General features: G+C 41.4%; 1 protein-coding gene across 1 annotated transcript in view; it reads right to left on the reverse strand.

Moving 5' to 3' along the window:
- Positions 1-5070: 5070 nt before the first annotated feature.
- The window catches only part of LOC122551047 (centrosomal protein of 63 kDa-like), a 55399-nt gene continuing 46954 nt past the window's right edge, over positions 5071-13515 (reverse strand). Inside the window, exon 7 of the mRNA XM_043692690.1 lies at positions 5071-5283. Within this exon, the coding sequence (XP_043548625.1) occupies positions 5071-5283 (213 nt within the window). The remainder of the gene's footprint in view (positions 5284-13515) is intronic.

A 13515-nucleotide genomic window follows, 5' to 3' on the forward strand; every position in this document is an offset into this window, starting at 1 on the left:
CCACCCTGGAGGTTCCCTGCCTCCATTCCTGATGAAGGGCTTTTGCCCAAGACGTCGATTTTCCTGCTCCTCAGATGCTGCCTGACCTGTTGTGCTTTTCTAGCACCACTCTAATCTAATCTCTATATCTCACATCTTCCCACTCTTATTCCTCTGTGCGTTGATGGGATTAACCAGGTTACAATTCTTTGATTTTCCCTAATTTTTCATGGTCAGGTTGTTTAAACCATCCTCACCCTTACCATTAAAAACCAAGGTTGGAGCCTAATAGGCCTCTAAATCCAATTTAACATTCCACATGGGGTTCACATTCTTGGTTTTTAAGTTGTTTTTTAGGAAAGTAGGGGAGGTTTAGGGCATATGCTTTACATTAGTTCAACCCTATTCAGATATTAGACAAGGATAACAACAGAAACAACCTTGATCTCTCCCTGGAAAAACCCTGACCGCGCGAAACAGGTGGATGAGGGTAAAGCGGTTGATGTGGTGTATATGGATTTCAGTAAGGCATTTGATACGGTTCCCACAGTAGGCTATTGCACAAAATACAGAGGCATGGATTGAGGGTGATTTAGCAGTTTGGATCAGAAATTGCCTAGCTGAAAGAAGACAGAGGGTGATGGTTGATGGAAATGTTCATCCTGGAGTTCAGTTTATAGTGGCGTACTGCAAGGATTTGTTTTGGGGCCACTGCTGTTTGTCATTTTCATAAACAACCTGGATGAGGGCATAGAAGGATGGGTTAGTAAATTTGCAAAAGGACAATAAGGTCAATAGAGTTGTGGATAGTGCAGGAGAATGTTGTAGGTTACAGAGGGACATAGATAAACTACAGAGCCCGGTTGAGAGATAGCAAATGGAGTTTAATGCAGAAAAGTGTGAGGTGGTTCACTTTGGAAGGAGCAACAGGAATGCAGCGTACTAGACTAATGGTAAGATACTTGGTAGTGTAGATGACCAGAGGGATCTTGGTGTCCATGTACATAGATGCCCGAAAGTTGCCACCCAGGTTGTTAAGAAGGTGTATTAGCTTTTATTGCTACAGGGATCGAGTTTCGGAACCATGATGTCATGCTGCAGCTGTACAAAACTCTGGTGCAGCCGCACTTGGAGTATTGTGTATCTGGTCATCGTATTATAGGTAGAATGTGAAAGCTTTGGAAATGGTTCAGAGGAGATTTCTTGGATGTTGCCTGGTATGGAGGGAAGATCTTATGAGGAAAGGCTGAAGGACTTGAGGCTGTTTTTAGTTAGAGAGAAGGAGGTTGAGAGGTGACTTAATTGAAACATAGAAGATAATCAGATGGTTATATAAGGGGACAGACAGAGCCTTTTTCCTAGGATGGTGATGGCTAGCACGAGGGGAAATACCTTTAAATTGAGGGGTGATAGATATAGGTAATTTCTTTACTCAGAGTAGTAGGGGCGTGGAACGCACTGCCTGCAACTGTAGTAGATTCGCCAACCTAAAGGGCATTTAAATGGTCATTGGATAGACATATGGACAAAAATGGAATAGTGTAGGTTAGATGGGCTTCGGATTGTTTCAGAGGTCAGCACAACATCAAGGGCCGAAGGACCTGTGCTGTACTGTAATGTTCTATGTTCTATGAAACACAATCAAGGTATACCTCATTGGGATCATCATCAACATCAAGAACAACACATACGAAACACTATACAGCCCAGGATATATGTGCTCAGGATACTTATGGTTTGGCCCACTGGACGCAGGTTAATGAGAAGGTGGTGTGTTAGGAATACACCCCAATAAAAGTATAATATTTGGATGCAACAAACAGTGGGCAGTATATTAAAAAGTGGGAACTTAGATGATTGTTACCCGAGAGTAGAAATCTCATGGATTCTCAAACAATGGGTGCTCTGAGATAGGATACTTAGCAAACAGCCCAGAAAAGGGGTTCGAACTTGGACAGTGATACCTGGGAAACTCAGAGTGGAAGTTCTTTCTGCATGATATTAGGAATGGCCTAGAGGCAGCCCAATCAGTTTTCCCTGAAGCCACTTCGGTCCACAAAACAAACTAGTTTTAAAACCTATTGGCAAAATCTTATACGATAACATTCACCACAAATTGGTACCTGTGGTGGTGAATTTAGCAGAAACCCAACTGCTGTGGTGGTGCTCTCCCAGTTTAAAAGTCTATATCTCCACTTGATCCATACACTACTGGAATGCAAAAAAGGGACAGACAATAGCAAGACCAAACTTAGAACAGAGAAACAACAGAAAAGTGAAATACTGAATGACTTAGCAACAGCATATGGAGCAGGAGTATCAACCATTAATGTCCTTGATTTAGCCGACATGGACAATAAACTCAAGAGTCCTGATCTGACAAGTAAAACAAGCTTTGGGTACAATTAATGAGAATAGTAGGCAGAATGCCGAAAGGGAACCAGCAGCCTTACGGTAGCCGTGCTGGAAGGACACGCCAAAACAATAAACCAGATAATAAAAGGGAAATTAGAAGATGACAGCAGACAACAAAACCAAACCCTGTGCAGCATTTATGGACAGTGGATGATAGAACAATTGAGAGAAAATCTCAAACAGGTCAGACAGGGACAGGTTCCATCCTGAATCAGCAATAAACAGATACAGCTTATGCTTAGGGAAAGAAACACTCCAAATGATCAGACTGCCAACTGAGATAATTGACCAAAGTCTGCTTCAATGATGACTGTAAAGGGTCTCCGGGGAAAACTTTACGGATGGTATTAGGACTCCCAATAATTACGCAGGACAGAATTAGCCGAAGGGTGTTCAAAGTAGAAAACATAGTCACTATTCAGGAGGGTCTATGGATAGGATATGACGGCACCTTAATGTATGCGGGAGAGAAGGAAGGGAGGCTTATAGACACCATTTTGGACAAAATGTCAACAAACTAAACAGTGATAACATGTCCATACTCAATTTATTTGAATGAACATGCACTGTGTGGCTTCAAGACAAACATCAGCCTGGCCAATCCACCTAACCTGCACACCACGGACACAGGGAGAATCGGCAAACCTCCATACAATCATCAGAGGCTGGAATTGAACCCGAGTCCCTGGCGCTGTGAGGCAGTAGTGCTAAACACTGTGCCACCCCTGGCATTTGCAGTAATTTTCCCCTGGATTGTTCACAACTTTGGTATTGTATCTGAGCCAGAGATGAGCTTTCTACTACACATCTGCATCATCACAAAAACGGTCTCTGTATGATCCCTGGTCTCTAACCTTGCTGAAAGCCTCACCCATTTCCTTGTTGCCTCTCAACTTGATTATTCCGGTGCAATCCTGGCTGATTTCCAATGTCTGCAAATTTGCGGCTATTCAAAACGTTGCTGCCTATATCATTACATAGGTAGGTCTCCTCTAACACTATAGTTGTGTTCCAGCAAAACCTCGTGTAATAGATAATTGCTTTAATGAGCCTATGGGAAAAGTGGGGTTAAGGGCAAACCAGCAAAAAAAATCACTCATGATTGCTCAAAAATCACCAAAACATCTAATGCATAGTATAGCATAATCTGAATGAAGTAAATTTAACACGATACTTTTAAAAAATGTAAGAAAGCTCCTCTCTGTACTGTCAGCTGCTGACATTACGGTGCAGAGACTTTGGTGCAGACCAGCGCCGACATTGCACATGTGCAGAACGGCATGGCCATTGGTACATGTACAAAACAAAGTGCGTGAACCAATCCCGCTGGAACTGCACGGGGTACCCGTCAACGAAAGTAAGTGATCTCAAAAATACTGCTCCCTAATTCTTCAGCGATGCCAAAGCCAAATCATACCGCTGAAACACGCATTATCCCAGACGAACCTGCATACTCTTCTACCCATTTTCCCTCCACTTGATAATCTACATGTGCCTGCCCAAGCAAGCCTCTATTTTTAAATTCAAATTCTTGGTTTCAAATAACTTAATGATCTTGCCCTTCCCAATTCTGTAATCCTCTTCAACTTCACAACCTCTCCACCCCCAAACCCCTGAGATCTGCAACTTCTGGTGTACTGAGCATTCCTCATTTTATCCACTCCACCTTAGCTGTTAATAAATTGAAATTGTTGCATGAGCTTTATGGAAATCTGACTTCTGACAGGATCAAACTCTTCAGACTTATGCAGACATATGTTCTTAAAAATGTGTTGCTGGAAAAGCGCAGCAAAGGAGAAGGAGAATCGACGTTTCGGGTTCTTGGCTGATTTAGCTTTCTCACCATACCGTAAAATCTACACGCTATGGATGAAGGGTCAAATCACATTGGAGTTGGTAGAGTTAAAGGATTTTTCAGGATAAAATGGCAGCGACCTGAACAGGAGTAAGGATCAGGGTTCAGCTAATGGTTTGATGGGAAAACAGAGAGGGAGCATATTGACAATGAGTAATAACAAGGACTATTAAGGAGGAAATGGGTATTGGGAAAGCAAAGCTGAACACATTGACAGCAAATTGGTCATGAATTATGAGATACAGCTTTACCTAACTTGGGAACTAAAATAATGTCAAATTCTAAGGATAGAGATAGGAAAGCAGAAAAGAAAATTTTAAAAATGCCCATGCGATGGAAACATTGACCCCTGCATCTTTGTAAACAAGTACCCCATTTCTAAGCTTCTATAACAGTAACAATATGTCTATTGCAAGAATAAAATATTACACACCATGAGCTGGAGAAAACCACGTGACGTTTGACGTTTTATATATAGACTTTTTAATGTTACATTCATATTGGTACAAAAATGCCTTAATGATCCAGCCATTCCTTGAAACTTTCCCAATTTAAAGGTTACAAGAATGACCATGAAAGCACAATATTAACAATAAATTGTAAAACTGAATCGTGTTAACAGAGCAATATTTTCATTAGATGTATAAAATATGAACACTGTTCCTATTAAAAAGATCTCTTCATAAGTTTTGAACAACTTTAAATTGTAGGCTTTCTGCATGCAATTCTTTAACAGTTGCAGATATGCACACACACTTTTTGTTCATAACAGATGTCAATGGTCCATTCATTACATTCTATATAATACGATCCACAGTATTTCAGGTTTCTTGAAATTTACGGTTACATAATAAACCTGCAGTAGCAGGCATATCTACTTTAGCTCCAGCATACATCTTCACTGTACGCTTTGAATCAGTTTGCAGTTCATCAATGTGAGAATTCAGCAGCTTCTCCAACACTCGAGCTCTATCTTCTTCTTCTTTAAGGAAATGCTCTGTTACTGAAGAAATGTCTGACATCTCTGTGGGATTCTAAACATTACAAAATAAGTAAGTCACTTCACAAGTCATTTCAGTTATACTAGTCCTTCAATATGAAACACAACATTGATAGGTTAGCTGAACTATAGTGATCCCACTAAAAGGTTGTTCTCGTTTCATTGCTTGAAAATCACAAATTGCTTCATCTTTTCAAATGTAATTGCAACTAAATTTGCAGTTACGTCAGATGTTGGTTCAATAATGTTTCTTTGCTCTGGACATTGGGAATTTAATGGACATTTGTTAAACACAGTGCAACTATTTGTACTTCACTGACTGGACTATATTTAAGCAGATCTCCTGCTTTTTCTGCAATTCACTGGGCTTTCATTGAGACGAAAGTGGCGAGTGCATGTGTGGCAGTGGTGAAAGGCTATCCACTGGAAAGTACAGCATAAGAACATAAAGTAAAATTTACCTCAACAGAATTTTATAATAAGGCAGACATATCTGCATCTTCTCCACGGAACCCTCTTCCTGCTTTATTGTTTACACTGTTAATTGCTGATTACACAGCTTTTATTTTGTGGTCTCATTTTAAAAGATATAAATGGTTCCACCTTGTTAGATAATCTCCCTCTCAATTTTAAACTTACCATCTTTTTTCCATTCCAGAAAAGACAGACCTTTGGTCTTTGCAAACTACTACCCCATTCGCAAAGTTCTTTCTAAGTTAGTGCATATATCATCATATGCAGATCCCTAACTGGATCTATTAAACCAGGTTTCTATCACTGTAACAGCATTGAAATGGGCCTAACCAAAGTAGTCAATGACAAACCTCTTTGACTGTGATGGGCTATTGCACCTTAATTTCTCTGAATCTTTTGGCATCATCAGTCACCCAATCACAACAGAGACAGTCAGTTGCCTTCTCAGCGACCAGCAACCCAACTACTTGGAGCTTGCGCCACTTTCATTTACTCTCTTTAACTAACTGCCCCAAAATCAAACAGACTTTGACACTTTATTGATGAGACACTTAATGAAAATGTTGCTAAGCCCTGCCCCTCATACTAGAAAGAACCAAATGGAGCAATCATTAGAATTCCCTGTTCTCTGAATATTACAGTATTCACAAATTACTAGCTTACACTGTACAAATTAATATAAACCCCCAAAAAATGTCATTACTATTTTCTAACCAACAATTCTTTTCCTCTTCTCAGCCATTGCATGTACACAATCTTAGCATCTTATTGATTCACAAGCTGTCCTTAGCCTTTGATTCACTTCTCTTTGACACACCAGTTGTGGGGAATGCTTTTGTCTGCTTAGATATGTGACGGAATTTCCACTCTGTACCCTTCCTCCATTTTTAAAACTCTTTATAACCCAACTATTTGATCAAGAGTTTGGTCACAATTCTTAATATCTCCTTCAACTTGGCATTTACATTTGTTTGATTACACCTCTGGGAAACATCTTGCAGCATGGCTTCTCATTACAATGCAACATAAATGAAAGCTGATACAAAACATGAGAATGAATCTGTCATCATTAAGTACATTTCTTCAAACCGGAGATTATGTTGAGATGAAGCACATTGACATTCTAAAATCTTTATTTTGATTAGAATTATATTTCCAACCTATGAGTTACTTGATTACTGTTGTTAGGTGACACTGAGGGAAAGTCAAGCATTTCCATGTAGAGATGCATGTAAGGTTAGATGCCATGTCACCCACATCCTTCCTGTGAATCTCCGAATGATTGTTTCAAGAACAAGATGAAGGACTTCGTATTTCTCAGGGAAAAAAAAACTATCTTCCCTATAACTAAAGAACCCCTATAAAACTATGAAAATCGATCACTTGGTAAACTACAATTTTTAAAAATGGAATTTCATTAGTGATAATAAATGATCTGCTAATCATAACCTAGCTACAAGTAAAGATCCAATTATTCCTCTCAAGCAACTAACAACTACTAAAAATGCCAAATGTCTGTAATCTCCAAACTCAATTACTCCAATGTCTGTTTGGTTGATTTCCATAAAGTTCAATTTAAAGAAACCTTTTCAGTCAATTTATTCCTCGTGGTTAAGGTTCAAGTGTGTTTCCAAAATGCATGTTCATTACTCTCACTCAAAGTACAACTTTTGTTTCATAACTTCATGGAAATGGAGGCATTAAAGCTAAGCAAATATTTATTGTTCATCGCCAACTAATTTGGAAAAGGTCTTCTTGTAATACAGCAGTCCTTAAATTTTAAGGACACCTACAGTTGTTAGGTAAGGAGTTCCAAGATATTAACCAATGACAGTGAAAGAATAGTAACATAATTCCAAGTAAAGATGGTGTGTGAGTTGGAGGGAAACTTGCTTGCAACTGGCAATATGATGTATCTGCTGCCCTTGACCATCTAGATGGTAGAAGTATTGGGTTTAGAAGGTCTGGCTGTACGAGCCTTGGTGAGTTATTACAGTTAGTTATTACTGTAACTAATAGTAACAGTAAACACATACATATAATTTTCTCCAGACTGAAAGCGATTGGGCCGAATTTTATGTACCCTATTACACCTTACATCCTTGGCCCCCTCCATTGCCACATCAAATCCAACTGTAAATTGGACGAACACCACCTCATCTTCCACCTGGGCAGCTTACAGCCTGGAGGACTCAACATTGAGTTCTCTAATTTCAAATAATCTCCCTTCCCAACCCCCAGCTCTCTTCCCAGGCCATCTCCCACCTTCCATTCTTCTCAGCCACCTACCAGATTCGTCCCTCCCATTGACCAGCCAGGGTGTACCCCCTACTTGTCCTCACCTATCCCCATCTCGCCACTCTGCTCCCCACACACCCCTTATCTGCAGCTCCTCTTATACCCACCCCTAGTCCTGAAGAAAGTTTACACCCGAAACATTGACTTTGCCATTTCCTGAAGCTGCGTGGCTTGCTGTGTTCTCCCAGCCTCCTGCTTGTCTACAGCCATATACTTAGCCAACTTGACAGCACACTGGCTATTTTAGTTCCGACAGAGGTCAATTTATCTCTCTGTGCTTTCTTTGTAGTTATTCCAGAATATGTTTTCATATCTGAGCAGTCACTTGTTTTAATAGTAAAACATTGAAAATAGCTGTGATACAGATGAATATTATAATTATATTTATTGGCTAGGGTTCAGAATGAAAGTTCAGGACCAGCATGTTCCAGTATGGAGGAAGGACATGGATGGCAAGGTAAGGGACCCTTTTATAACGAGGGAGCTTGTGAATTTAGGCAGAAGGAGAAAAGAAAGCAGATGTAAGGTTTAGGAAGCTAAAATTAGATAGGGCACGTGAGGAATTTGAAGAAAGCTGGAAAGTGCTGAAACAAGGAATTAGGAGAGCAAGAAGGAGCCATGAAATGACCTTAGCAAGTAGGGATAAAGAGAATCCAAAGCCATTCTATACATACAATAAATACAAAAGGATAACTAGGGAGAAGGCAGGACCACTCAAGGATCAAGGAGGGAATTTGTGCTTTGCATTGGTATTCACGCAGGAGAAGGATATAGAGGATAGTGAGGTTAGTGTGGAGCATGCTAATATGCTAGGGCATTTTGAGATCAAGAAAGAAGCTAGGACAAATGTTCGGCACAACATCGTGGGCCGAAGGGCCTGTTCTGTGCTGTATTGTTCTATGTTCTATAAGTGGTATTGGGTCTTTTGAAGGACATTAAGATGGATAAATCCTCAGGCTCAATGGGATCTATGCCAGGTTATTGAGAGAGGCAAGAGAGGAGATTACTGTAGTCTTGACCAAGATCTTTGTATACTCACTAGTGCTGTTCTGCAGGGGTCTGTATATATATATATATATATATATCATGCATTAAAATGACTTGGGGTTAGTAAATTTACAAATGATACAAAAATTGGTGGAGTTGTGGATAGTGTAGAAGGTTGTTAGAGGATACAGCAGGATATAGATCAGTTGCAGATACAGGTGGAGAAATGGCAGATGGAGTTTAATCCTGGTAAAATGTGAGATGCTGCACTTTTGGAGATCTAATGTTAAGGAAAAGTATACAGTTAATGGTGGGATCCTGAAGATCATTGAGGTGCAAAGGGATCTCGGGCTCCAAGTCCAATACTCCACGAAATGGCTACACAGCTAGATAGGGTGATAAAGAAGGGGTATGGCAATACTGTATTGGTGGGGAAATTCAGCACAAGTGTCAGGGTGTCATGTTGCAGCATTGCAAGACTTTGGTTACGACACATTTAGAGATGGTGTTCAATTCTGATCACCACATTATAGGAAGGATGTGGAGGCTTTGGAGAGGGTGCAGACAAGCTTTACCAGGATGCTGCTTGGATTAGAGGGTATGAGCTAAAAGGAGAGGCTAGTAAAACTCAGGTTATTTTATCTGGAGCAGCAGAGGCTGAGGGGAAACTCGATAGAAGACAATAAAATTGAGATAGGGTGGATGGTCAGAATCGTTTTCCCAGATTTGAAATGTCTCATACTCAGGGCCATGCATTTAAGAGGAAGCAAATTCAAAGGAGATATGAGAGGCAAGTTTTTTTTTAAAACACAGAGAGATAGGAGTCTGGAACACATTGCCAAGGGTGGTGGTGGAAGCAGATACACTAGGGGCATTTAAGGAACTTTTAGATAAACACATGAATATGCAATGAGGAGAGGGATATAGATCAAAGGCAGGTAGAAGGGATTAATTTGGTGTCATGTCTGGCATAACATCATGGGCTGAAGGGCCTGTTCCTGTGCTGTACAGTTCTATTATCTATTATCCATTTATAGAATGTGAGAATCATGGCTAATGCAGAATTGTGGCATTCCTAATTGCCCTGGAGAAGGTAGCAGTGAACTGTCTTCATGAATCTTTTCAGTCCTTGGATTTAGGTACATTGACAGTGCTTTTAGGAAGGGAGTTCCAGGATTTTGACTCAGCGACAGTGAAGGAGGAGTAATAGTGTTCTAAGTTAGGATCATGAGTGCCTAGGAGGGAAAAGTGCCCATGGTGGTTTTCCCATATCTGGTCCCTTCGTCCTTCTAGGTTGTAGAGGTTGCAGATGTGTTGGAGTTACACCCAAATGCAGTGTGTCTAGAAGATGCACACTACTCCTACTATGCATCAGTAGTGAAGGGAATGACTGTTGAAATGGTTGATTGAGTGCTAATCAAAGGAGATGGTGTCAAAAAGTTTCTTGAGTGTAGTTGGAGCTGCAATAGAAAAGTGCAACAAGTCTGGCAGCATTTGTGGAGAGAACGATGAATTGATATTTTCAGTCCAGTGACCCTTTTTCAGAAGGGCTAACCATATTACTGTGGGTCTGGAAACACATTTAGGCCAGACCATGTATGAAGGCCATATTTCCTTCCCAAAAGTACATTAGTAAACCAGGAAGCTTTTATGACAATGGTTACATGGTTGCCATTACAGGATGTCTTTCAGAGAATCATGCAGTACAGAAGAAGCCCTTCAGCCCATCAAGCCTATACTGCCAGAAATACAGTACCACCTATACTTGTCCCACCTTTCTGCACTAGGCCATAATCTTGAATGTGCGTATTTCAAGTACACATCTAAGTACTTTGTAAAAAGGTTGAGGTTTCCCATCGCATCTGCCCTTCTCAGGCAGTGCATTCCAGACCCCTACCATCCTCTGGCTGAAACAGTTTTGCCTCAAATCCCCTCTAAACCTCCCTCCTTTCACTATAAAATTAAGCCCTCTTGTTATTGACCCTTAACTAAGGCCAGCTTGATGACTTTCCTGATTAACATGCATCATTTGAATTTTTAACTACAATACATTTGGTGCCTTTATCCAAGTCCCTGATATAGATTATAAATATGAAGCCCAGCACTGATCCCTCTGGCACCCCGAGTAATAGGTTGTGAACCTCAAAGTGACCTATTTATCCCTATTTTCTGTATCCTATCCGAACTAATCTAATATGTTATCCCAATACTGTGAGCTCTTAATTTTCATTATAGACTCTTATTTATTTGGAATTTCATCATTGCTTTGGTCGGACTTGAACCCATATTCCTGGGTCTGGGTGGGATATTCTTTGGAGGATCAGTACAGCTTCAATGGGCTGAATAGCCTCTTTCTGCACTACAGGGACTCTATGATTCCGTGCCATTTCAATACATTACCTTGATTTCATGCTAACATTTCCATCCCTAGGCCTATTGCAAAGTTCCAACGAAGCCCTGCAGAACGGTGGAACAGCTTCTCTTTTTCCGCTTGGGTATTTTAAAGCCTCAAGATAAATATTGAACATGGTCCTCCATTTGGTGTAATCCTGGGTTAGTTGTCCAAAAAGCTGATTTCCATATCTAACATTAACAAATATTTTACATTTAGATCTTACTTTTACCACCATTACAACTCAGTTGTCTTTTGCTCTGGGCACTCTCATCACAGGTTCCCCTCCGACTTTGTCAACAACATAAAAATCAACATTCTCCAGCCCTCTTCAGTTTTGAAGAATAGTTCTTGGACTCAAAGTGTTAACTCTGCTTCTCTTTCCAAAGTTGCTACCAGATCGGCTGAGTTTCCTTAGCACTTTCTGGTTTATTTCACATCACTAGTATCCACAGTATTTTGCTTTTGTAGAAGACTATTCATTATAGACTCTTATTTATTTGGAATTTCATCATTGCTTTGGTCAGACTTGAACCCATATCCCTGGGTCTGGGTGGGATATTCTTTGGAGGATCAGTACAGCTTCAATGGGCTGAATGGCCTCTTTCTGCACTACAGGGACTCTATGATTCCATGCCATTTCAATACATTACCTTGTAGAAGTGGGAACAAGCAGGCTTGTGTGTAAAAAACTCATTGACACTGGGCTAAATGGTTTGTTTCTATGGTATAATCTCCGATCATAATTTGTGTTGTAAGCTTTTTTTTCTGATTAAATCATTTTAAAAATTTTAGAGAGTTCAGAGAATATTGAGATCTTATCAGGAGTTGCAATTTTTTTTAGATTAGATTACATTACAGTGTGGAAACAGGCCCTTCGGCCCAACAAGTCCACACCGACCCGCCGAAGCGCAACCCACCCATACCCCTATATTTACCCCTTACCTAACACTACGGCCAATTCACCTTATCTGTACATCTTTGGACTGTGGGAGAAAACCGGAGCACCCGGAGGAAACCCACGCAGACACGGGGAGAATGTGCAAACTCCACACAGAGTACCCTTGCACCTGGGAGGCAACATACCAAACGTGAGTCTCTCTCGTTCCCACAAAACCGCCTATACAGAACCTCATCACCTCAGGAGACCTCCCACCCACAGCTTCCAACCTCATAGTGCAGGAACCCCGCACTGCCTGGTTCTGCCTTCTTCCCAAGATCCACAAGCCTGACCACCCTGGCAGATCCATTGTCTTAGCATGCTCCTGCCCAACTGAACACATCTCTACCTACCTCAACACTGTCCTATCCCTCCTAGTCCAGGAACTCCCCACATACGTTTGAGATACCACCCATGCCCTCTACCTCCTTCAAGACTTCCGTTTCCCAGCCTCCAATACCTCATCTTCACCATGGATATCCAATCCCTCTACACCAGCGCCTCCAAGCCCTCCATTTCTTCCTCTCCCGACGTCCCAACAGTACCCTTCCACCAACACTCTCATTTGTTTGGCTGAACTGGTCCTCACCCTCAACAATTTCTTCTTCGAATCCTCCCACTTCCTCCAGACCAAAGGTGTAGCCATGGGCACCCATATGGGCCCCAGCTATGCCTGTCTCTTTGTTGGCTACGTAGAACAGTCCATCTTCCGTAGTTACACCGGCACCACTCCCCACCTCTTCCTCCGCTACTTTGATGATTGCATCAGCGCCACCTCGTGCTCCCGTGAGGAGGTTGAGCAATTCATTAACTTAACCAACACATTCCATCCTGACCTTAAATTTACCTGGACCATCTCTGACACCTTCCTCCCCTTTCTGGACCTCTCCATCTCCATTAATGACGACCGACTTGATACTGACATTTTTTACAAACCCACCGACTCCCACAGCTACCTGGATTATACCTCTTCCCACCCTACCTCCTGCAAAAATGCCATCCCATACTCCCAATTCCTTCGCCTACGCCGTATCTGCTTCAAGGAGGACCAGTTCCACCACAGAACACACCAGATGGCTTCCTTCTTTAGAGACCGCAACTTCCCTTCCCACGTCCACATCCCACACCTCCGCCCTCTGACCCCACCCCTCCAACTGTAACAAGGACAGAACCCC

The sequence above is a fragment of the Chiloscyllium plagiosum genome, chromosome 6, assembly GCF_004010195.1.
Source record: "Chiloscyllium plagiosum isolate BGI_BamShark_2017 chromosome 6, ASM401019v2, whole genome shotgun sequence".
NCBI classification, from domain to species: domain Eukaryota; kingdom Metazoa; phylum Chordata; class Chondrichthyes; order Orectolobiformes; family Hemiscylliidae; genus Chiloscyllium; species Chiloscyllium plagiosum.